Raw genomic sequence first — 25,427 nt, forward strand, 5'->3', positions numbered from 1 at the left:
AACAAAAAATAAGCATATTCAGAACAATCTCATCTTATTCTTCTCACCTCACCTTGTCAGAATGCTGCAAACAAGAACTTCTAAACTGTGAAGAGGAAGTTGCTAGTCATATACAAGTGTAAAATTTATCTGTTTAAGGAGCTACAAAAAAGATTTATGCCAGTTTGGAAATAAATGATAAATATACTCCTTTTTAGTCCTTTATTAATGAATGCAAAAGTAACACCTTAGAAATACTAACTTGGAGATATTAATTTTAAAGGCACTGAATGTTCATTTCATTAGTAATTACTAATTTTCTTTTATATTTCTCAGCAAATTATTTTTCAAAATTCAATATATTAGTTAAACTGTTTGGTGTCACAACACTTACAGTGACTGCTAAGGTAGTCCTCAAATGGAACAAAGGCAATATGCAATTGTTTAACCACAAAAGAAACCAAAATGCAGTATTTCTCCACCTTGCAAAGTTCCTAGAGCAGCCTATACTGAATTTCTAGTTTAAATCTCACAAAAGTACAGGCTTCAACAACACAAACTGGTACTGTCATTAGAGGACAAAAGCTTCTTTCTAAGCCAACTGCTAGGTATAAACACACATGAATTTAATGAAACACAGAAAATATCTAATATTTTTCTAATCACATCTTCCGTAAGAAAAGGAAATCACATACCTAAGATGCAATTGTTGTAATTATTTTCACAAGGCACCTTATTTATCATGAAAGCTATTCTGTCATATGCTGACAGCAACTACATCATGATTAACTTTTCTAGCCTGCCCACCAGCAGCAAAGCGAATACATGTTCAAATGAATTATCATTTAATTTCCTGCACCTGCTTTACAAGCAGGCATCGGGAATTCAGCAGAGCTGCCGCTCCGGAGCTCTGCTTTTCTGAAGGGCTCTGATCACCAGCATCTGCCCTGAGTAGGGCTCTGACCACCAGCACCGCCACCCCCTCGCTGCCGCCGCACCTCCGGGCTCGGGTCCTCTCCCGCCGGCGGCTCCGGGAGGCTCCGCTCCCTCGCACCCCGGAGCGCCCGCGCACCACGCGAGCCCCCGGAGCGCGGACTCCAGCCGGCAGCGCCGTGTCCCTCGGATCGAGCCGCGCTTGCCGGAGGGAGGGCTCAGCCCCCGGGCGGGTAGGCGAGCGGGCAGCTCTCCCAGCCGGGCAGCGCCCCCGCCCCGCTGCCGGAGCCGCTCTCCGGCTCCGGGCTCCCTCCGCCGCCCGCCCCGTCCCCCCGGCCCCTGCCCGGCCGCCGGGACCCGGGCAGCGAGCGAGGGCAGGCGGCCGCCGCCGCTTCCTCCGCAGCCCCGGGGCGGAGCGGGGCCGGAGCCCGCCCGGCCGGCGGCGCCTGCGAGCGGGGCACCCCGGGGCGGCGGCGGCACCGGCACCTGCCCGGGCCAGCAGGTGAGGGCTGCCCCGGCCGGGGGCGGCATCGGCCCCACGGGGCCGGTCCTGGGCCGGGCTGTGCCCCAGGGCCGCGGGCGGCGCGGTGCCCCCTCCCCGCCGGGCACTGCCCGCCCGAGCCCGCTGCTCGCTCACCAGCGCGCTCCTCCCGCTGCGGGCAGGCCACCGGCACGCGTGCCGGCTACAAGGTAGGCTTTTACATGTAAATATATGCACAATCAGCACAGTGGCAATTCGCAACAGTTTAATCAGTTTTGTAAATTACTGCTCATTTAGCAGGGCTGGTTTTATTTGCATATCTTAGCGTACACCTATTGTCACCCACTAGCATATACAATGTATTTACACAATCATGAGCAGAATACTATGGCACAGGCTGATTACGGTACGTTAAAAACTTACGGTATACATCATGTTTATATAAGACATAGTTAATATTAGCAATGATAAACTTAAATGACAATTTTGGAAATCAAAACCAAAAACCCTTGAACAAAAAACAGCTCAAAACAAGCCAGGAATAGTGTAGCATGTGTGACTGTGCACATGTAAGATGTTTAGATAATTGACTACACATAGTGAGTGGCTTACCTTTAATTTTTTTATTGGTGTGTCCCCCAGAAGCACTGAAAATGCCTGTACAGAGCTGCTGTAGTGCCGAGGAGTTGCTAGAGTGAGTCTCCAAAGAGTGGTAGAGGGGGATGCAGCTCTGTCCTTATTAGTCTCACAGTGTGACCCTCCCACTCAGTGAGCACAGAATACTCTGCAAGAAAGAACAAACAGCCACCCAGACACAGATTTTACATAATTATATATGTGCATCCCAAGTCAGGTAACAATGTAAGAAATGTTTGGAGTTCTTTTCTCCTTCCCCCTACCTCTCTAAAAGCACCCTCTCAGCAGTTCCATAAATTAGACAGCCGCGGTATGAATGCATGAATGAAAGAGTATCTGGTTTCTAGCTGTGAAGAACCAATTATGTACATTATTATACTGGCAGAAACTAGCTTTTATCTTTCAAGTGTAAGCATACGTTAATTTTAGATACTTTTATATACTTCACCATAAATCTAAAAATCAGCTATGCAAGCAACCAAGAGAGTACACCTATTTATGGCACTGATGCTGTAATGCACAGTGAATTACAGAAATTTGTTCTGCCTTTTAAAATCTATCATTTACAAACCTGAATGTTCTTGCACTTGTAATATCATCTGTCTGTGATGGCATGGTGAGACTGAGCACTGCCACTGGCTCTTAGCTGAATTTGCCAAACTGCACTTTTGTCAGGTTCTCTAAGTGTGCTTGTGGCAGTTTTCTGAATTGCACTTCAAAGATGTGAACCAGATAGAAGGACAAAGAGAAGTAAAACAACTAGAAACAGATATATAGAAGACAGAGAGTAGGGCCTCAGTATATTATTTATTTATATCCAAGACATATTTTACCTTTTTCTAGTTGAATTATTCTAACGGAAGAAAAAAAGGAAGGTGGTCATATGAAAATTTATCAGCTTAACATCAATTTAGCCAATTGGTCTTCAGATCAGAAAATATATAGGGTAAACTTTCTTCTACCCCCAGCTCCCATACCCCAAATCCTCCCATGCACTCAGCAGATTTTGTTTACTCAGTGTTTCTTCATTTCAATCAAGATAACTAGCCAGTATAACCAACAAATCACATGGAAAGACATGATTATCTTCCTGGTTTGAATTTCAAAACAGTTGTTGTTCTTCCCAACTTAGAATCACGAGAGAAAGATGAAATTGCAGCTTACGTACACATCTGCTGGGGTGTTTTATTCCACAGCTTGCCACAGGCTTGTGGTGTAACTTTAGGCAAGTCACACTTCTTGCTTGCTCATTCTGAAAATTACAGAAAGTAAAGCTGTCTTACCTCTCAGGGTGAGGTGCAAGAGCCCAATCCCACAGCTGACAAATCATTGGAGCATTCTTCTCCTTCAGACTGTTCATTTGATAAAGGCCTCAGTGTTGAGCCCTAATTCTGTGTTTCAGAGCTGTGAGATCCTCAGTTGAAACACCCTTTGTGAAAAGCCTGCCCATAATAAAAGGCATCATCTTTTTTTTTTTTTTTTAATTTGAGAAGAACTGCCTTTCTCATTGCTCTTATAAGCTACAAGATTCTAATTTTTTTACTTCTTTTTACCTGTCCTAAACACCTGGATTTGTCTACTTTACATGAATATAAACAGTCTCATTAATTTCAATCAAATATAAACTCTGAAGTTGCTAAGCATTTTAATTGCATAAGAGTTTGCACATACAATCAGTTTATCCTTTATAGAAATATTTCTTCTTCTTAAAATTTCAGTAATGCTTCAAGGTCCAGACCCAAATATGATCTTCATTTCCTGTAAAGCAATGATGTTGCTTCCCTTGCAAAATACTGACACTGCAAATAAAAACCTAAATACGTTATTTGCACCATGTAAACTTAAAAAAATACTTTACATCTGCATGAAAGCAATAAGTAGAAGAATTAGAAACTGCTACAACCTTCTCTGACTAATACATACACTTCCTGTACTCTGGGCCACATCTTCAACTAAACAGGATTATTCCAGTTGGCATAAATCAAAGGAATTACAGGCATTTATACTAGTTGAGGAGCACCACATTAGGGACTGCCATCATATGTATTTATGGACAACACTGTTGATATCATTAAAACCAGTTTGAATGACTAGTGACATGAAAATTGGGGAAAAGAAAAACCTTACTGTTTAAAAACCTCTGTCACGACCTCCAAAACCTGGTTTCTCTGTGTCTCCCATAATATAGGAAGGAAAGCCACAACTGGTGTCGTATCTGTTGTTCCCAGTAACAGCTTAGAAATCCCAAACACTTCCTCACCTGCAGTTACTGATGCACTCTAGAGAAAATGTCTATACATTGTCTTTTCTGCTTTAAATCTGGGAAGTACTGGGAAAACTGATAGGCTGAAGCAGCAACAAGTTGGATGATATCCCAACTTGTCTTTGCAGCAACATATTTTTCCAGCTATCTCAGAGTTTAGCTAAAGCACACAGAAGGCAGAATTAGACCTGGATCCAGGAAATAGTCAAGGAAAATACACCAAGAAGCAGAAAGCAGAGAAATTTAGGTTTGAAGCCATACTTAGCACAGACATGCAGAGAACATTCCATCTCCTGTGCCAAGGCAAAACTGCTCCACTGAACAGCTTTTACTACAACTACAGTTGCAGGCAAGATGCAGAGGGAAAAGGTGAGAGAATCAGTGGGCTAAAGCACTGACTTTTTTATATAAAACTTTTCTTTATTGCTAACACTCACTTTCACCCTTTGTTTCTTTTCTTCTCATGATTAGTTATCCAAACCAGCCAAGTTGCATAATTCGCTCTCTGCGTGGTGTTAACAGATTTGCCTCCATCTCGTTAGACCCACGTTTTAAACTGTTGCTTACAACAACACGCATGCAGGAATGAAGCTGTAAACTTGGACAAAAGGCTTTAAAGGCAGCAGTATCCTACTTGAAAAAAGTTTTGTAAAAGGAGATTAATTTGAAACGCCCCTTACCACGCAATTTCTCGCTGAATGTAGTGCTCAGTGTTTCTGTTCTGTTGAGTAAGCCCTTATGTGGCATTGTTCCTTGCCAGATGATCCTTTCTGCCCTCTGCAAGATTTCCCGGTCACGACAACTGCATTCCACTGAAGCAATTAAAATATAAATGCCTTTAAATACATGAGACTGAACTATGGTGAACTTAGACGAAACAGGTGGAATCCCAGCCCCGGGGAAGCTAATGGAAATTTTAACATTGATGTAAATGGAGCAAAAATGTCACTCAAATGAGGGCACTTTGGCAAAAACTACATAAAAAAGGGAATTATTTATATGCATGTGCACACATACTGAGCACTCCTAAGCAGCAAAGCCAACAGAAAAGCTGGATGTCACTTCGTTTCTGCTATTGGAGACAAAAAGGAAAAAACCCAACTGCTACTTCTTCTACTGCATACTTAAGCAGCTCTCAGATTTTCAGTAGAGGGGCCAAAATAACTCCAAAAAAATACAGACAGAATACTTACCATTATAGTTTTGTGGTATTTGTTGTCTTTGCTCAGGCCTTTTCTCTACTCTTTGACACTTTACAATGTGTCCTAAAATAACCAATTGGTAGTAAATATAATGGTACAGCAACCAAAAAAAAAAAAAAAAGAAAGAAAAAAAGGTACATTCTTTATCTTGGATTCCAATGCTACTGATAAACCCAATCTCAAAAATATAATCATTCACAATGTTTCATGTTATCTGGTTCTAATGTGTATCATATTTTTAATAGTGGCATTTTAATTCAAAATATACACATTTCAAAGTAAATAAAGCAAGGTTGTGATATATTGCTTATATTTACCAGTTACAAACATGCCAAAAGCTGTATAGCTGTATCATATGCTTTGAACAGCATTCGTTATTATTCAAAAAAAATACATTTCTCAGTATATACTGAGAAATGTAGTATATACTACTCTTTAAAGTTTTAGTTCAAAAAATCACAAGCTAAGTTATTCAAACCTGAAATACTTCTGGATTTGTAGAATTCAGTAAAACATCAGTCCAGGCTTAGAGAAACAATGCTAAGATTAATAGCAATAAAATGTTCCTTATCTAGTGAAAGGCACACTTTCCCTTTTCTTCCTATGGGTATCGATATATATACATATAGCCATACCCTAAACAACTTGCAACAAGTTCTATTGTTTCATGAACCAAAGATACACCAAAAAAAATTAAAGTTCACCGCAGTTCTTCTTCCTCTTCTTGCCTTCATATGGAATCTGCCCTACCTGTAAAGCAGAAAATACATGCGTTATGGTGGCTTTGGTATTGCACAAGAAAAAAGTAAGTGGTCAAACAGCTGATTATGGAAAAGAAGAGCTGAAAGGCAATTTTCTAAAACAAGTGAAAGCACGTCTTCTGGCTTGTTTTAGATTGAAGTATCCATTTGTTTTTAAAAGTCATTATACATAATGAAAAGGTCATAGCCAGGTTTTAGACAGCTTTGCTGGGAAGTGTAGCAATTTGCCCAGTATTTCTACATGAATATAGTAAAATCCTACACACAGTCTGAAAGCATCTATAAATCAGTAAAATGTGTTAATTTAATATAAAATTGAAATTTGTTAATTTATACAGTGCAAATATTAGGAAAAGGAAGTTGAAGAGCAAAAAAAGAGATATCAGCAAAATTAAAAATCCTATAAATAGATTAGGCTGTATAAAACCTGCAGGTTTAATGGGCAGAATTATTTCAGCTCAGAGAGCACTCCATGCCTGTTTTCTTGCAACTTCAGCAAGATGAAGCAGAGATTTTAAATTGTAACAAATATATGTAAGAGTTCTCAAGTCTCAGTATCAGCCGGTGTCTCCTACTGCTGTATCCTTTCTAGCCAGCAAATTTGCCCAAATAGTATTTAAAAATGGAATACTACTATGATAAATAACCCACTTTTTAGGTCCAGTTATAAAGAGTTTCAAATTTTCAGAAAGTAACTTCTTTAAATTTGCATATGCCGTACTAACTGATATATAGTGACCATCAGTTTTATCAACACACAGTAGCTACAATTATATTCACCCATCCAGGATTTGGAGTTCATGCAGATCTATTTACTATTATGCTATTTCAGTGCTGCCAAGCAACATAAAAATGAAATATTAAAATGACAAGTATTTTATATACATTTATTGCTGAATAAATAGGCACAATAATCTAAAAATTCATAATAAGTGCCTATTTAATCTGTATCTCTGCATTCACGTACTTTATTTTCCCCTCATCTAGGAGTAATAGTCTCAAGGTTTAACCATTATACTTTTAAGAAAGTAGTTTTGTAGATTTTATGTAAGCTTGATGTGTAAGCCTAGAGCTATCTTGTTATGGTCTCTAATGTGAAAGAACCATGAATTCAGTAGTGTCTAAAAGACTGCAGCTAGAAGACTGAAGTACATGCAAAAAGAGAGAAAAAGATCTGGCTGTCACGTGCCCTCTAAACCAGCCTACTGACCTATACATATTGCAATCAATGTCTGTATCACCCTGTGTATTTATGTATTTTTGGGAGCTGATGATTTTAGCACTACTAGAAGATGACAGTCCAAAGGGAGAACCTATCAGGCCATGTTTGCACAACTATTTGTGTGTTTATGCACTGCGATTCACGTAAATTTTCCTGTTTACTAGGAATGAAAATTCCAGTGCTACCTCCTAGAAAGGCTACTATTTAAATAAATGGAAGGTTCTTAAAATTAATGTAGCCATGTAATGTATCAAGAGTACCATTTGCCTCAATTTCTACATTGTTTATTTTTGGCATGTCAAAACTGGTTTGTACACAATGGAGACATTTAATTTTGGAGCAAGGCCAAGTGATTTAGCATGAAAATGCCATTTTGATGAAGCCTGGAGTTGCTACAAACTGCTTTGGTTTCTTCCCTTTCCTGGTAAGTGGAACCCAGATAAATCTTGTTAGCAAACTGTGTACTTAATCTTGCCAATTAGGCATCAAATAATTGTGTTGGAACCAATTATTAATGCTGGAACCAGCTATGTTCAAACAGCTTAGACTGGCACCCTGCAACTGTTTAGTGAGGTTATATTTTTACATGATGAACATTTTCACATTCTGCCTCCTAGGGTAAGCACATGATGAAGAGGAAGGAGAGGAAGGAAGGAGAGGCAGGAGAGGTAGGAAGGAAGGGAGGGAGGGAGGGAGCGAGGGCAGTCCTGACTCCAGTGTTGATCCAGCTGATGCTCCAAGAATTCGTGGAGATGCTTTTTTCTTGCCCTTGTAGGCCTAGAGTTACGTTTCTTTCTCTCTAGTAAGTCAGTTAGCATGTACAATCCATTCTCCTTGACTTTTCTGGAAATGGGTTGGAGGTGTGGTAAATAGGTATGATTCGTGCTGATAAAAATTGAAACAGTAATCAATATTGATACTGTAATTAATATTTGAGAATAATAAAACAGTTAATAGTTAAAAGTTGTAATGCCAAAGAAGAGAGGGAAAGGAGGGGCTCCACCCACCCCCCTTCCCAGCAGATGTTCTCAAGGACCACAGGAAAGAAGCGCTTCAGGTATCCTGGGTGGTCTTGATCCTCCCTTAGTCCATGCCAGTTTCTCCACCTGATTCCAGTGCTGTATTGCATTGCATGTATCTCCAAGAGTCCAAACAAGGACATTTTCCCCAGGAAAGTGCTGCTTCACCTCCATGTTTCCCCCTTTTCTCCAGCCACATCTTGTTCTTTCTCACAGTGCATTATTTCCAACAATCCTTGATTGGCTCCAACCCTATCAGTGCATGAGATACACATCAGCTCTTTATCTTCTGGGCTTCTTCAAGGGGAGATACTTTTCACAAAGAAACAACTTTTTTTTGTAATAAAATTGTGTTTGTCCAATTTTTTTAGCATGAACAATCATAGCTTGACATGCTTGCAAACCTATGTGTGAAGAAGTTCATGTGTTCATGTGTTAAAAATAAAAGGTCAAATTTGTTAAGAAATAACAACTTGCAAACTGTTCTAGGACTGAGTTGCTCAAACATTCATCAGTGACATTGAGCTTGTCTCTCCTCTTTGGATATTGTTCCATTTCCCAGGACTTAGAATAGAGTTTACTTCTTTAAGGAACTGTTGATAAGTTGCAGATACTTCACAGGTCTTTAGGGAACTTCAAAGTTTACTTCAAGGGATGATTTGACGCCTGGAGAACAAAATTAGAAAAAAAAAAGGTTAAAACAGAATACACTAAGCCTGTTGGCAGGAGTGGGGAAAAAACAACAAATCAAACAAGCAAAAACAAAAAGCCCGCTAACCACAGAAGGCCTGTAAGAAGAATACATAACCAAAAATGAGGCACACATTTGCTGTTACACAGGGTTGATCATTCCCACAGAATTACTTCTTGCAATCAGAACCTGGGTTTGACTGCCAAATTAGACTAGCCTGGTTCCAAATGACAGATCTGGCAAGCCTCCTTCAGAGTCCTCCCTAGTCGTGAGCTTTACTGCATAAATCAGTGGGAGTCTGAGTGTATCCCATGTCTGCCTGGGGCACATCCCAGCAAACCTCTGGAGAAGGGTTACCAGTGCACAAAGAAAGAAGCTGTCTATATCCAAGCACACTTCTGAATTACAGCAAGACACAGAATTACATTACACACACATTCACTTGATTTTCTATGTTCCTGCGGTGTGAAGACCACAGAGTTAATAACCCAGAAGTAGTGGAGTCACAAGTTTAAATCCAGATTTAAGCATTGTTAGTTCAGGCCAAAGGAATTATAGAAGGGAGCTGTGCTTCTGTCTACACGTGTAAGCAAACAGCAAGTGGGCTGAAACCTGAATGCAAGTCATGTGAGGCAACTGAGATGTCTAAAGGTGTAATTTCCCTTGGAAAATACAGATTTGGGGTTAACTGTTCTCTCTCTTGATTTTAGAGTGAGAGTGTTCTTAAATTCAACATGACACCTCAGTTTCTGAACTGAATCTGGGTGTGATTTAAGGTTTTATAGAGTCTGTGGACTTTTAAGCAGTTTAAAGAAACTTTATGACCAGCACAGCTTTTAGATATCTTTAGATAAGGTAATCTTATGTACTTAGAAATATTTATACTCCTTTTATGGCTGAAAGTTAACTACAAAAATGAGCTACACTACTGCAACACATTTTACAATTATCTAAATTGTTCACAAAGTAAATTGGGCTGATATTAGTAAATGAGTCAAATTCTATGTTCAGAGGACTTAAAGCAATATTCCACAAGCATTGCCTGCAGAAGACATGGTTAAATAAGAATTTTCAGTTACATCTACATAACAACCTTCCATTTATTTTTGGAACAGGTCTCCTCAAGAGTTTCATTAACACAAACTCACCTTGGCCTATAGCAAAGGTGTGCATATCCTTTTTAAATATAATCTAACTTTATTATGTAGGAGATGATAAAAATTTAAGTAGTATTTTCAGTGGAGGACTTCCACTCCTGTGATTTATTAAAGATGAACGTTAAAATTTGTAAAAGAGCATGCTCTACTTGCATTTTAGATCCAGGCAGTACTGAGAGGTAATCATAACTGCTCAGAATCCCTACCTTACTATAATTTCTCGTGTCAGAAGTTAATTCAGAAGTCTTAAATACTTCTCAGTCTATGTCATTGCCATCACTTAGAGTTCAAAAATTGTCCCATCAAACTCCCCAGTCCTTTGCCTTCCTGCATGATGACAGCTGTCTCTAGACTGGAGGACAAGGCAAGGAAAACCATAGAAGGAAAAGGGGCAGGAGGCAGGATGACATTTAGCACATGGGAGGCTAACACTGCTCACCTATATAAACTTATCAGCATTAAGACCAAGAACGCCACAAGTGAGGAAAAAATGAAAATAGTAAAAATACCCTTCACTATTAGAATAGCACAATGAGAAACCCTCCTGAAAATAGCTTCATTAACTTAATTTCTGCTTAAATAACACTTAAAAAGAAATGTTAGCATGGTTCATTTAAAAACAGAAATATTTTAAAGCATATTAAAGAATCCTTATGTACAAATAAATTTTTGTAATTCCTTTTCTTACTGATTTTCCTGAAATAAACTTTCTCCCACAGGAATGACCCCAGTTCCATTAATGACCTTGCCTTCTGCTGTGAGATTTGCTTATTTAGCCCATGTTTGTTCTCTCCTGTGCTGCTTGCAGGATGCCAGTGCTGTATAGCTCCACTCCAGGATCTCACTGGAAAAAATGAGAAAAAGAGAGCTAAAAAGTCAGTGCAAGTAAAACACCTCTGTTTTTCTGCTGAGCATGGGAAGTTTGGTAGATTTTTTACTTAAAGTGAAATTTTGAATTCACGAAGTCAGAGTATTCTCTGGCCTAAACTTAGTTTGGGCCAGAATGTCACACCTGCTTTCTGTGACCTCCCCTCAGCAGCTGTTGCTGTGAGTTAGGAGCGTTGGAGACCTCAGGGAAGCCAGGATCTCACTCTAGGCACAAAGTATGACCAGTGCTTGCTGTCGTCCTCTGAGAGAGCACAATTAAGAAATAACTATACCAGAAAGAGGCTGCTTGCTTGGATTATGATATGCCTTTATCTGTTAAATAATCTTATGGCATCAGAAGTCTTTTTTCTGTGTACAAATTTAGGCCATTCAACTCTTTCTGAATAACAAAGATGGACTGAGGAGCTTTTGTTTTATTTCATGTTTTTTGCTACAAAGCACTGTGGTTTTGTGGTAGGTAGGTTTTTTGCTTGGTTGGTTTGAGTCTTTTTCTGGAACCATTCCTGCTCATTGACATCAATTAGCAAGAAGAATGCTTGGACAGTGGAAGCTAACACAATGGCAGAGCCACACAATCAATACCATATAAAGCAGCAACGCAGCTACATTACTGCTACTTAGCATTTCTTACTGCTAGATCCCAACTTTTTTAAAGCCATCCCAGTGTGTGTGAAGCTATTGTTACCTCTCGTAAAAAGTTTCAGCTTTCCAAGATGCTGTGTGCTGCTCAGTAAGGTTACCTCTGCAGTATTTGCTCCCACAAATAAAATCCGATATTTTATTTCACTGTATCACCTTTTTCCTGGGCAATCTTAATGGCTATACAAAAATGGATGTACCATTATTTCCTACTCAATCATTTTCACGTCAACAGCAAGCTGTTCACAATGTTTTCTAGCCGAGGAAAGCAAAGCCTTGCACTCAATTTAATGATGTTTATCTCACAGTAATGCGATAGTTTTGCAGCAAGCCAGCTGAGCAATCTCCAGATTTTAAGGGAATGTTCTAAGTACATGAGAGAACATTATTTTTCTGACAACTGGAAAACTGGAATAGGAAAAGTAGGATTGAAACAAATTTTGAAATTGCTTAGCAATGCCTGATCTAACTTGTAACTGCTTATTTTTCAAAAATATTTGATTACTCACTACTATCAAGTAGGATAGTATACTACTATCATTCAGAGCTGCTTTCTCTCATACAAAAATGTGCATTGAGACCTTGCTTGCAGACCTGCTTTGCTTATAAAACCTCTTCAATTTCAGTGGCAGGCATATGAATTCTCTCAAAAACCAATATAGATATTGCTAGAGAACCCTGTTGTTGAGGAGAAAATAGATAGTAACAACCAAAATGAATGATTTATTTAGAAAGCTATCCTTTGGATGCCAGGTGTGTTTTAGAAAGTGCTCATGTTTTCAATTGAAATAGTGTATTATTTTTTTGAATGATACCAAAAGTCAACACAAGTAAAACCCAAATGGAATAAAACCTGATAACATCTGCAATGGCTAGAACTTCAAAGGTCATCAACATGAAACCACACATGAGCAAAGATGATGGTGAATATATTAAAAGTCATAATACAAATACTTACACATTGGAAAATCAACCTGTAGAATGCTAGAAAATATCACACACACTCTGAACTTAAAAGAGCGCAAAAATACAAATGAACTAATTTATGCAAGACCAACAAGTATAAGTTATGTTGTTGTCATTGTAGAAAACGGGGCAAAACATACATACCTGCTGAATGACATTTATATTGTAACATTATAGAGTTTACACAATGGAGACTGTGCACAAACATGGCAAAGTTGACCTGACACTGAATGTAACAAAGAAACTGGAAATTAACTGATTACACCAGGTAAGGCAGGGAGAAATTTGAGCAATATCTACAGCAGAATGACGTTACCAGTGTAAGAGTACTGGTGTGAAGTGCTACAACAATAGTAATCAGCAGCAGGTAGTGAAGCAAGTCAGGGCTTGAAAGCCTCCAAGGAGGGAGGCTACATCTCTGCAGACGTCCTGCTCCTCTGTCTGACTGTCCTCGTGGTGAAGACATTTCTCTTCACATCCACTTGGAACCTCTCTTGTTTCCACTTGTGCCCAGCTGGCATCCTCCTGTCATGTACTTTCAAACCTCTCAGCTTCATTTTTCTCAGTGACCTTGCCCTGTGTGTAGGCTGCTATTAGGTGTCCTGGAGACTTTTCTGTGCTAATCAAAGATCAGTCCCATGCCAAAAAAATACCCTCCTGGAATAGTAAGTTTGCTGACACAGAAAGCAAACTGTGTCTTCTTTGCAGACTGTACTTGCTCTACATCTCTTATGCAGCCAACATGGAAAAAGCAAGAAAATGTTAGCAACAAAATGAGGGTCAAAAAATTTGGCTACCAACACATCTGGGTTTATTTTCAACTCTTCTTCATACCAGATTCCCACCAGGGTTTTTCTTCTTGGAGTGACTAAAAACAAGCTTTGTGGGGTATTTTGATGTCCTTGGTTTCTATAGAAAATACTGCCTGTGCACATGGTTCTTTTGGGCACTGGTCTTTCCTCTGGCTAAAACTTTGGAGACATTGTAGCCAACGGTTACCTTAAATAGAGCAAAACTTCTGGTAGACTTGTTTAATTTGGTGACTGTAAGAAAGCAAAGAATAACCCAGTGAAAAATAGGAGTGGAAAGGTTTTAACATCAAAACAAATATATGCACAAAATAAGTACAAGCACATAATCATTTAAGTGAAAACTTGCCATGTATCATTTTACAAGAAAATATGTACATTTCTGGTATTTTGCACTGAAAAATACTATCTGCATCACTTTATTTTTGTGCCAAAAAATGGGGACAAAATCCAGCAAATGAACTGAGTGCTCTGTGACAAAGCAGAATAGTTGATAGTTGCTGAAATAAGGGAAGGAGAACAGTCACTGAGGTCTGTCAGTACGTAGAAGAGATACAGGATTGTACAAACTCCTGTTAGTGTGTCTGTCATGTAACAAGGGACACCTTGTCTGTCATGGGCAGGGACACCTTGCACTAGATCAGGTTGCTTAAATAAAAGACCAACAGAGACTGGAAGATTAAGCTGAAAAGATTAACAGGATGATATTTATTATGACTTTCTATCTGTTCTTGTATTACCAAGTTCATCAGAGTTCAGAATGAAAATGCTGTAGTTGCAAATATTGGAAAGAATGATTTAGGTAAGTTAGTCATACATTGATAGAAAATAATTCTTTCTTGAATATATAGTGAAGAAAGAGCAGAGTTTAGGTAAGTTCTAGCTGTGCATATCTACAGAACTGGAAATTTTTATGATGGCACTGGATCATAGACTTGAATGCTTTGGAAAGCAATGGTGCCATCAATAGTGACAGAGCTTGACAAAAAAAGCAAGATTCAGAACAACCCATTTTAGTTTTGAAAAACTTGATTTAAAACTGACACATACTTATCTTTAAAAAGATAAATAATTCACATATTACACACCAAGTCCCGAAGTTCTTGCTGTGCTAAGATGTGGGCGGGAATGCGAACTTTCTGCGAGCGATGTTTGGGGGATGTGGCTGTGCCGGGGCCTCGGGCGCTGCTCCGGTCCCGAGGCGGCTCTGGAGCTGCGCCGCTCGCGCCCTCTGCTGGCAGAGAGCGGAGATGCCCCGGCCGGCCCCGCGAGGCTTCTGCCGCCCAAATGGGATGCTCACCTCGAACCGCCGCGGTTCCTGGCTGTAAACTGATTAAAAATATTTATTTGAATCACTGATTAAAAAATTGTGAGTTTCGATATCACTCTTCCTCTGTTAATATCATCTGTTTCCCTTACATCCTTCTGTGATTATTCAACTGCAACCCAAAGAGGAAAGCAGTTCGTCTGTAGGAAATAATGAAACAGGAAGAGTTCCTTAAACTAAATCCTTGCCAAAAACATAGAAGAAATATTGCTATAACATGCATCCATCTCTGCTGTTTCCTTTACTGGGTACAGGGAACATTAAGTCTTAGTGGTAGCTTGAAGCCCCAGCGTTCCTTTGGGTCTTGTAGAATAAACATTGTACAAGCCAGAACTTTCAATATTGAATCAAGACTGAGATTGCTCCTCACTATGTACATACACATGCTTGTCTCTGCAAAGCTGGTTTAGAATCATAGAATGGTTTGGGTGTGAAGGGACATTAAAAGTCATCTAGCTCCCATCATCCTCCCATGGACAGGGACACCTTGCACTAGACCAAGCTGCTCAAAGCTCCATCCAACCTGGTCTTGAACACTGCCAGCATTGTGGCATCCACAACTTCTCTAGTAAACCTGTTCCAGTGCCAGAATCAGTTATTTTGACTCCATCTGCTTAAAGTTTTTGCCTCAGGTTACCGGCATATACAGAGTATGTTTGTTTACATCCATATTCACTGAAAACTAACAGATAATGATCCACATCATTATGGAGCATACATTTCAGATAGGACAGAAATGGCAGAAAGTAGAATTATTTGCTCTTTTGTGAAGTCAAAACTACAGAGGTAGCTACTGCTATGCCACTACTGATCAAAAAGGTTTTAATGAAAAATCTTCAGTCAGCAGCTATAATCCCATGCCATTCTTCCTCTCTAGGATATTGCATTGTACTACTGCCCTACTATCCAATTCCTAGTGCAAGTGCTGAGAATAATGATTTCCTTTGCATTCTCCAAAATATTATCTTCTATCCAAATACAGTTAATGTGTCAGTGGCCTTAATCACTGACATATTCAGGTTGGAAATGACTCTCAGCACACTCCTTGTCCAACCTCACACCCAAAACAGGGTCACAATGAATCCAGACCAGATTGCTCAAGGTTTTATCAGTCAAATTTTATAAATCTTCAAGAACAGATGTTGCAAATCCTTAAGGTTAATTATCCTTACATTTTTTCTCTACAAATTCAGTCAGATCCTCCTATTTTAATGTATGTCTACTGCCACTTCTCCGACTGTGCCCCACTGACTGCATTGTCTGGCCAGGCTCCCTGCCAGCCTGCTCTTCAGGTCCCACAGCCATCTCTTCTGCGGGCTGAACAAGTCCAGCTTCCTCCCCTCTCCACACAAAACAAATACTACACAGTCCAACACCCTGGTGACCCTCCCCTGAACCCACTCCAGTTTATCACTCTGTTTCTTGAACTGAGAAAATTAGATTCATCAACTGTCTCTTTACACATGGAAGCGTTAAGCCTGCTTTTTCCCCTGTTTTGAAATAACAGGCAACTTCTTGTGCTCCTGGGTATAGGCTTGAGGCCTATTTTGAGAGAGGAGGCTCACCTGTTTGTACTGTTCATTATAAAAATAACCTCTTCTCTGCTGCTAGACAGCCCTTGATGCCCAGGATTCTTTATGCAGTCCATATGTTGGGTTTAAATAATGTAGATGGCTTTGAGTCAGTCTTCTGAGCCAGAAGAAATTCACCTTTATCATGAAGATTACCATCTAACTCCATCAAAGTGACAAACCCCAGCCTTTGTTGATGTCCTAGAACAGGCATGCTGAGCTGAGCTGTCTCAGAGATAGCAAGTGAAATGACTGAAAAACTTCTTATATTGACCTTTTAGTGCCAACAGCAAACCCTTTGGAACACAGGGAAAGCTTAACAATCTCCCCTTGCAAATCCTGTCCATTCTGGCACTCCCCTGCTTAGGGGCCTTCTGAGCTGGAGGCTGCTTCTCTGTGCTAGAGCTTAACACTGCTTGACAGACCTCTCATCCATGAATTTCTCTATTAAATTTTAACATATGCATACTTGGCATTCAAATCATCCTATGCTAAGAGTATCTTTTGGTTTAAATTTCATGAAGCACTCTCTTTTTAAGTCTGCTGCTTGTTGATTTATTTTGTGCCCATTTTCTTTTGATATGAATATGGCTAATTGTTCTCTATTCTCTGTTCCTTGTGCCAGTCAGAACCTTTAAAATGCTATCACTTCTCCTTGAGCAGCATCTTTTCCAAGATGGTGATTCCAAATTACTTTCTGTTTTCTGTACACAAGAAGGTACTCCTCACTTTGCTCACACTTGTCATCCCCTGAACTATCAAAAATTCTGGGTAACTTTTTGACACTGTTATCAGAGCAGCTCACTGTCCATGGAGCATAATGACAATTACACTGTGCCCTTCCCAGTAGTATCAATACTTAGCTAAACTTAGTGGCATCTTTTCCATTTAATTCAGGGGCTCAGAATTTAATGTATTGTTTTGCTTACTTTCCATCTTGTTTCTTTGGTGTATCCTGGGAAGATCTCCAGATATTTTCATTCCAAGTTTATGCCTTGGTTGCAGTTTTCCCATGTGTGAAAGACTAGCAGTATCTTTAATAATTTCAGACAAACATGCAGAAAACAGTACTTTGGATCTTCTAATATGATGAAGGAGTCAGTTCATTGTTTGATTAGTGCCATGATAAAAATACGGTGGTATTCTTTTTTCCTCTGAAAACTGCAGGCTGAAAGTTTCATGGGAAACAAGATTCACACTCATTTTTTTTTTTTTTTGTGGGAATGTACACACTTCTGTAGTGGAAGTTCACATTACTTTTGTTCTTAACACCTCATGAAGAACTATAATTTACATTCAGAAAAGCTTTTAATTACTGAGTTCAGGGGAAAAAATGAGCTTTGAAGGCTTCAATTGTTTTTACAGACCTTCTTAAAGAAAATAACCTACATTCTCTATGTCCTGGAGAAATTAATCACCTCTTCTGCCTTCAGAATCCTATTTTAAAATTCTGGTTTTGTTCAAGTAAACAAACTAAGGAACCATGAATAAAAAAAAGAACCTCCATAAACATAACCATGCAGTTGTTAGTAATTCATTAAAAAAAAAACCACTCTAAATTCTTCCATAGATTAATTCTAAATTTCTGGCTCAACTTCTTATTTTTATTTGCATGTTGTGACCTTTAGAAGGATGACTTCTATTCCAAAATAAATAAAAACTTAAAGAAAAAACTCTTTTACCCTTCCTCAATACTACCACAACAAGAAAATACACACATGTCTTAGTGCACAGATTAGCTATTCCTCTCCACCTTGTGACAGTTCTGTGCTTTCATTAAGAGTTTACTAATCTCAAACTATATCCGATTTTCTTTACATGTTAGAAAGTCACATGTTTTGGGGACTGGGCTTTGCCATTTTAAGTACTTCAACTAATATATATATTGATTATACAAAGTTTTATAAATTATTTATTTAAATTATTTCATTGACTTTATTATAAAACATTGTTGAGAAGGCCATGCTAAATAGACACAAAAAGTGAACTGATGGCACAGAAAGCCTGTCTTTAGGCTCTGAAAATGGTAACTCAACCTTTGACTTGGGCTACCCAAAAAACAATGTCCAGTGCTGATGTGTATGCTGGGGAGAACAGCACTCTATACTTACCCTCTACATGCATTTTTTCCCTCAATTCTACTAAATATTGAGAAAACCTTATTCCCAAACCAATGGAGCCATCTCTTTTCCTCATCATTACATCATTATTTCTTTTGAAAACTCTTTTCTTCCCTCTTCTTATCCAAAATAAGAATTGAGTTGATTTAAACCAAAATGAAGTCAAACTGAAATGTTCATGAAATGTTGAGTCACTGATACATCACTATAAAATACTGATATTGAAAAAGGTTTAAAGAGAAAATGAGGTTTCTCTTAGTGAAAAAGAATGATAGACTGCACTAAATGCAAGCACTCTGAAAACAAGTATGACTGAGGATCTTGAAACAAGGAACAATTTAGGATAAGGAAATACAAGCAGCAAAGATGTGAAGATTCTTTCGATATTAAACTAGCAATTAATAACATCCAAGTTTGTGGGTACAGCAGAAAATCATACTCACAGAGTGAAAATTAACTTTTACTGACATTATGAAGAAACCTAAAGGTGTGTACTGGTTAAATAAGACTAAGTAAGCACTGAAGTACAGTGATGGAAGAGAGATGCATGACACACCAGAAATCTGAAATCTAGCTTGATCTGCAGTAGTGGTAAATGAACTACAGCATCACATCAAACAAAAGATATTTCAAGAAGTTACAGTCAATTTTATTCATAGAAGTTGAAGCACTTGAAAGCAAGTAGTTATTATTCCCAATGGTTAATTGTGTGTACTTGGAGAGTACTAGGTCCAGTGTGTTCTGTGCCATCAGGTTTACAGGTTTTACTGGATTCAGCCACATAACATAAAGAATAATTACACCTTCAAGTACAAGATCGTGATATATTTTGTGAAATATTGTTAAACCCAGTTTCACTATCTTCTCTTTTAACATGAGAAAAAAAAAATAAAACAAGTAGAGTTAATAAGGGAATTTTAAATTATGGCATTGCTATTAGCCCACACACTTCCAGCCCCCTTGAAACTTGGGGGATTATCAAGTGGTGACACGAGCAGCTCAGGCAAGTGAGAAGCAGCACCTGCTCCCTGTTGGTATGTACACTATCCAGTTCCAGCATGATTCTAATCCCTTGTCCTGGTCCAAGTGAAGATGGTGTCTTGTTTCATATACTTATATTTCTATAACACAAATCATCTTCTTTCTCTGTCTTTTTACCACATGAATACTTTAGTAAAAGTAAATTCCACAAGTTATTAAGTAGCACCTAAGACATTTTCTCTAGTTTGAATTTATTTCCAATATACATAAGAATTACTATAACAGTCCTTTTTAGACAAAGATTTTATTTTGAAAGCAATGTAATTAAAGTTTCTTTTAAAATCATATACTTTTATTATAACACAAAATTATTGTAATCCTTTTTTTTGGCATTGTGCAACCATCTGGTGTGGTATTTAGGGAAGTGCACTGATATAATTCTTTATTTTTTCACACTATGGCTACTACCACCACAATGCCTATAAGATTTTGTTGAGGAATACAGTAACAGCATTCTCTTCAGACTTATTCTATTTTCATTCACATATTATCTCGATGACTCACTAAAATCCTCTCCATTTTTTACATACAGTGAACATTTTTAAAGAGATATTTAATTATTAGCTTGCAGTTATCAACCCCTGCTACAAACATGCCCAGAACCATTTACAGAAATAATTTTTTGTACTCTTCTCACTCTTGACTCCATACATGATTCCCTACACGAGTACTTCTATCCACCATCACTCTTTAGAGCATTCACTGATCTTGCTGCACATGATGGCATCCTGATGAAAAGCTTTCATTAGCAGGAGAAAAGAAGCATGAAAGAGCACAAGACAAATTTCTGTGTGTAGGCAGGAAAAGAGGCACATCCACTCCTGAAGTGTAGGAGAGAACAGCACAACAGGGGCTGCTACTGAGGTCTTTCTACACGACATGTGAACTTAACCTGGCTGTTGGAAACACAGCACTGCTGCCAACAGTAGCACTGCTGATCATGAGGATCCCAGGCACTTAATGTGGCACCACACTGCCTTTCAGCTTGTAGGTAATCAATAACTTTGGTATTAATGATGCTGCTTCACTGGCTGGCCCATATCACAACCATCTACCTTCTCCCAAGCACTAAGTTTCTGCAGAAAAAAGTACATTTGTTCTTCTCACCTCCTCTTTCATTTGTAGAGAGTGGAAATATTTCTTCTGCGCTGGTGAGCAGTTGCCTCATTTCTTATTTCTTGACCCATGGTCTCACATTGATTAGTCTTACTGACCCACTGCCTTATGTAATTTTGTTCTGCCCTTGCTCATTTTCACACCACGACATAAGACTGCAACTGAGTAAAATGCAGGTAGACTTGGGACACTCCATCCAGCCATCCTAGAAGCTGTCTACAGTCACTGAGAAACACAAACACAGCCCTGATATGCCAGGAAACATTTAATCAATTTACCCTCAAGTGTAGTGCTGCCAATAGACAATGTGAGCACTCAGGAATCTGATCTCCAATTTATCCATGAGCACCCTCTTACATAAAGAGCTGTGTGAATACAGGCATGAAAAATGCTAGTCTTAGGTTCCTCAGGAACAGTGACAATGGATGAAATTTCCACCTCCTCACTAGAGTCAACACACCAACTGAATACCATTTTTAAGACTTATGTTCATAGGACTTTTGTTGGTGCAATGTGTATAGACAAAGGTCATTATTTGAACATTTAAAAAAACCCATGAGCTTTGCCATTAAACTGGGGTTTTTTTGTGTACTTTGACATCTGCAGCATCCCACCCAATGGTAAAAAAAATAAAGTAAATTGATCCTCTAAATTTTGTTTGTAGATAACTCCTGAGATAAAGATTTTCTAATTTTATTAAAATAAGGGATAAAATAATTTAAATTTATAAACCCTGAACTTTATGGAATAAGAATAAAACATTCAGAATGCTAGTGGTGACATGGTATTGAAAACAACAAACATATTCAGATACCATAGTGGTAACATAAGAAAAATATCCATTTTGCCTGTACACTTCTTCACTTTCTGTACTTAAAAGCATTACTTCCATTCCAACAGAAACTGGAGTTCTTCCTTTAAACTATGAATTACTACTAACCGTTTAACACACAGGGACATGGCATTTTTTACTGAAACCTTGAAAACCTTGCCCACTACCCAATTAAACCTAGGTTATCAACAATATTTACCAAAAAGTAATAGATCTGACAGAATGATGGGAATTTAATATTACCCTTTACTGCAAAAATATAGAAAGATTTTAGCAAAAGACTCAAAAATTGGATTTTCTGTTAGTGGAAATGCTATAATTCTGCATGGTTGATTTTTTTTTAGTCCTTGTTAAACTAAACAAACTCAGCTGTTTAGAATGAAAAAAGATTTTTTGATCATGTTGAAGTACACTTAAGGCTTATTTACTACAGCAAGTTAAATATTCATGTTACCATTTGATTCAAAACAAAAAGAACTCTGCTAGCATAGAGCTATAGCTTTTTTTTTTATTATTTTAACAGCAGCCTTAATTCTTAAACAGTTACAGGTCCCTGATGTTTGGTATATCAATATTTTATTGGTAAAGGTGTGCTGTACAAAACATAAAAACTTTATATACTCCAAGGGCAAATTACTTCCCTTCCCTCTTGGGAATAGTTTATTTTTAATGTAGTTCTTCGAGGGCTTTAATTCTTCATGGGTTCTTAGGCAATTTTGAATTACAACATACATATTTAATAGTAATGACATCCAGGGAAATATTTTCTGTGGTGGAGATAATACACACACATTAATAGTAAAATATACAAAGAAAAACCCCTAAATCTCCAACAACCAAGAGGACATACACAATATGCTTACTGACCTGTAACTAATTATAGTTATATAGTATCCGCTGCTTTTCTTGTCTGACTACAAGGTCACCTGGATTGTCATGAACTATCCATTCAGCTCATGAGCTGCACAGCCACCTGCTTACTGCCCTGCCTCACACCTAACAAGACACAGCACAAACACCTGCCCCTCCAGAATGAGCCTCCCAAAAAATACTTCTCCACCAGCAGACCCTTCATTGCAATGCTACAAGCTCACCTAAAAACTGCACCCATAACCAACCATCCAAGCACCTTGTGAATATTCACCTCATTGTGCTCCCACCTGCACTGTCCTCACAGGAGCTTTTGGCACAGGTATTTGCCCCTGCACGCAACATTTCCCTTCATGAGTCAGCACAGCCCCTGCAGGTACCTCCCTGCAAGGTTTGCAAGCTCTCCAGAACCCTCCTCAGCTCCATTATTGCTGGTTTAATGAATGCTGCCACATGTGTGGCATGCATTCCACACTGCCCTGACAACAAACTGAGAATTACAGCACGCATCTACTGCTCTGGGGCACAGCTTCCAATTCTCCTGTCCTCCCAAGCGCAGGACCCTTTCTTGCAAAGCCGCAAGCCTATCCCAACTCCTGCTGCCCCAACCACCCCACACATAGCCTGTGAGGGCTGTCACAACACTGTCAACCCAGCAAACTTATCAGCCACTTTGTAACAAAGCTGTTCCACCACGCGAGAACTGGTCCACCTGAGCACACACCTCAGATGCCCTGGATATAGCTCACAGGCACCACCACACACTATTGCCCCATATAAATGGTCCCCCATACAAATTAAGTCTTAGCAGGGGCAAAAACCAGTCTGGGTAAGGCTCTCACAGCCCTTTCATCAACAGATTTCTCAAGGTTATGAGCCCACAAGAAGTCCTTCCATTTACCTGACCTCACACTTGGTAAATGAACACTGTTGATACCAGGAGCTCCCATCACCCCACTGGCCTCACAGCACCTGAAAGTTCATCCCTCCCAGGCTGAGCTCTCCTTGCTCAAATCAGTCTCTTCTCTCAAGGCTACAAACAAAACAGTCTGAATTTCAACCCCCTCTTACTTGGCACGAGTACATTAGTTCTCACAGCAAACGGTAACACAGAAAAAGTATCTATTGTTTCAGGACATGAACGTGGCCCCCCTGCCTGCTTAGGTCTCCGAGCCCCTTGTACCAAGGCTGAGGAACGAGCAAGGCTGTTAAACACTTCCACCCCTGAACTGCCTGTGCACCCTGCAGACACCCGGGACAGCAGCCCACGCTCCAGACGGGACTCCGGGCTATCCCTGGGCACTCCTGCAGACAGACAGAGCCCTTTGAACCCAACCTCACAGCCTTAAACTGAGAAAGGGAAGGTTTAGATTAGATATTGGGGAAAAAGTCACTGTTAGGGCGGTCAGGCATTGGAATAGGTGGCCCAGGGAGGTAGTGGAGTCCCAGTCCCTGGGGGTGCAACAAGAGGTGTCCGGATCTGGTGCTAGGTGATGCGGTTTCGTGGTTTAGGGGCTACAGTGGCAAGTGCCGTGTGGACGGTCGGACTGGACGAGTTTAAAAGGTCTCTTCCAACTCGATGATTCCATGATTGTATGCGTGCAGCACTTAGAGCAAAGTAACGACTAAGACACGCGGCAGCACCTTGAACATGAGGGTCTCCCACTTCCCGTACCACCAAATCCACACTCTCGGGAACATGAGCTCCACAAGGCATCTCCTAACCCCGCACCCCTGCCGGCTCACGGCTGCCCTGAGAGTGGGCACAGCGTCCCGAAGCGAGGCCTCCCACCAGCCCGGGATGGTGCGCACAGTTTGACACTATCGCGGTTAAACAGAGCCCGAGCCAGGGGTACCGAGGTGCGGGGCTGCCGCACACCTTCCCGGCACTGCCCTGAGGGAGCGGCCCCGATCCGCCGGCACAGCCCGCACACGGGCGCGGCAGGGCACGCAGGGAGATGGCTTAGATACTTTTACTGCAAGAGGCAAAACAAGAGGTTTTGAAAGTGCTTGATACCTCCTAGCGCACCTTGTACCTTTCCTCAAACCCCTTTCTCCCCTCCCGCCGTCCCTCAGGCAAGAGTCCGCTCGGACCGAGCGCTGCCCTGTCTCAGCCTGCCGGCCCCAGGAGGGAAGGACAGGAAACCCTTCTCGGGAGCAAGAGGTGAGGACAGCTCTTCACCACTCCGATTCCCCTTCCTGCCCCCCGATAGCTGCCCTCTACCACGGGACGGGGCCGGGGAACTCCCGACTCCGATCGCTTCTGCTCTCGGAGCAGCGCCGCTCTCCCGTCAGCCGCGCGGGCGGGGCGGGGACAGCAGGCGGGGCGGGCGGGGTCGCGTGACGTCACGCGGCGTGGGGCGGTTGCCGCGGTGACGCGAGCCCGCCCCGCTTTAAGCGCCGCCTCGGCGGGGCGGCCGCGCTGCCGCTGACGGAAGTGAAGATGGCGGCGGCGGCGTCTGACCTGCTGACGGGATGGTGCCTCTTCGGCCTGGCGCTGCTGGTGAGAGGCGGCTCTCCCGCCCTGCGGCGGCCCCCTCACACATCCCCTCCCCTTCCCTGGGCCGGCTGCCGCTCCCTCTTCGGCCGCTCGCTGTTCCAGTGCTGGGCGTCCCGCCCGCTCTCCTCGCCCGTGCCCCTGGGGCTGCCCCGGCCGCGAGTGCTCCCCACCCAGCGGGTGCCTCGGCGGTGGTGCCGCAGGGCAGAGCCCCGAGCTGGAGCGGGGGCTGCCTTGCCCCTCCGCCCGGCGAGCCGCGCTGTTTGTGTTGTCGCGTGTTCCGTGTGTGAGCGCTGGTGGCGTTGCTGAAGCTGCTCTTAAGGAAGAGTGACTTTGTGTGGTCAGTATAACCCTGGTGCTGAGTGTTCAGGTAAAAGTGTGTGGATGCTATGCCAGGCATCCGTACA

The 25,427-nt window shown here is 40.8% G+C and overlaps 3 protein-coding genes across 8 annotated transcripts in view; 2 read left to right on the top strand and 1 right to left on the bottom strand.

The window, feature by feature from the left end:
• The window catches only part of COL19A1 (collagen type XIX alpha 1 chain), a 185,041-nt gene extending 180,052 nt beyond the window's left edge, over positions 1-4,989 (bottom strand). For 2 of the 5 annotated variants that reach the window (XM_074538452.1, XM_074538453.1), the window contains exons 1-3: positions 4,973-4,989; positions 3,198-3,281; positions 2,006-2,177 (exon numbers count right to left, since the gene is read on the bottom strand). The gene's annotated coding sequence lies outside the window, so the exon portion shown is untranslated. Of the gene's footprint in view, positions 1-977; positions 1,112-2,005; positions 2,178-2,600; positions 2,637-3,197; positions 3,282-4,972 lie in introns of those variants that run through there. The other 3 variants (XM_074538449.1, XM_074538450.1, XM_074538451.1) reach the window with 3 other exon arrangements.
• LOC141728651 (uncharacterized) lies at positions 208-24,867 on the top strand. The gene is made up of 3 exons (XM_074538616.1): positions 208-219; positions 935-1,602; positions 24,600-24,867. Exons 1-3 carry the CDS (start codon positions 208-210, stop codon positions 24,865-24,867), a joined length of 948 nt encoding a protein of 315 aa, XP_074394717.1.
• Positions 24,867-25,427, top strand: part of LMBRD1 (LMBR1 domain containing 1) — a 67,788-nt gene continuing 67,227 nt past the window's right edge. For both annotated transcript variants that reach the window (XM_005483934.4, XM_014264962.3), the window contains exon 1: positions 24,867-25,026. In XM_005483934.4, coding sequence (XP_005483991.2) covers positions 24,967-25,026 — 60 coding nt within the window. In that variant the 5' untranslated portion in view covers positions 24,867-24,966. The remainder of the gene's footprint in view (positions 25,027-25,427) is intronic.

The sequence above is a fragment of the Zonotrichia albicollis genome, chromosome 3 (genome assembly GCF_047830755.1).
Source record: "Zonotrichia albicollis isolate bZonAlb1 chromosome 3, bZonAlb1.hap1, whole genome shotgun sequence".
Classification (NCBI taxonomy): Eukaryota; Metazoa; Chordata; class Aves; order Passeriformes; family Passerellidae; genus Zonotrichia; species Zonotrichia albicollis.

Bases quoted from the DNA above. Each gene is read 5' to 3' on its own strand.
- LOC141728651 (XM_074538616.1), top strand. The intron at 1,603-24,599 runs GTAGGCTTTTAC...GCCGTCCCTCAG, and splicing joins GCACGCGTGCCGGCTACAAG to GCAAGAGTCCGCTCGGACCG.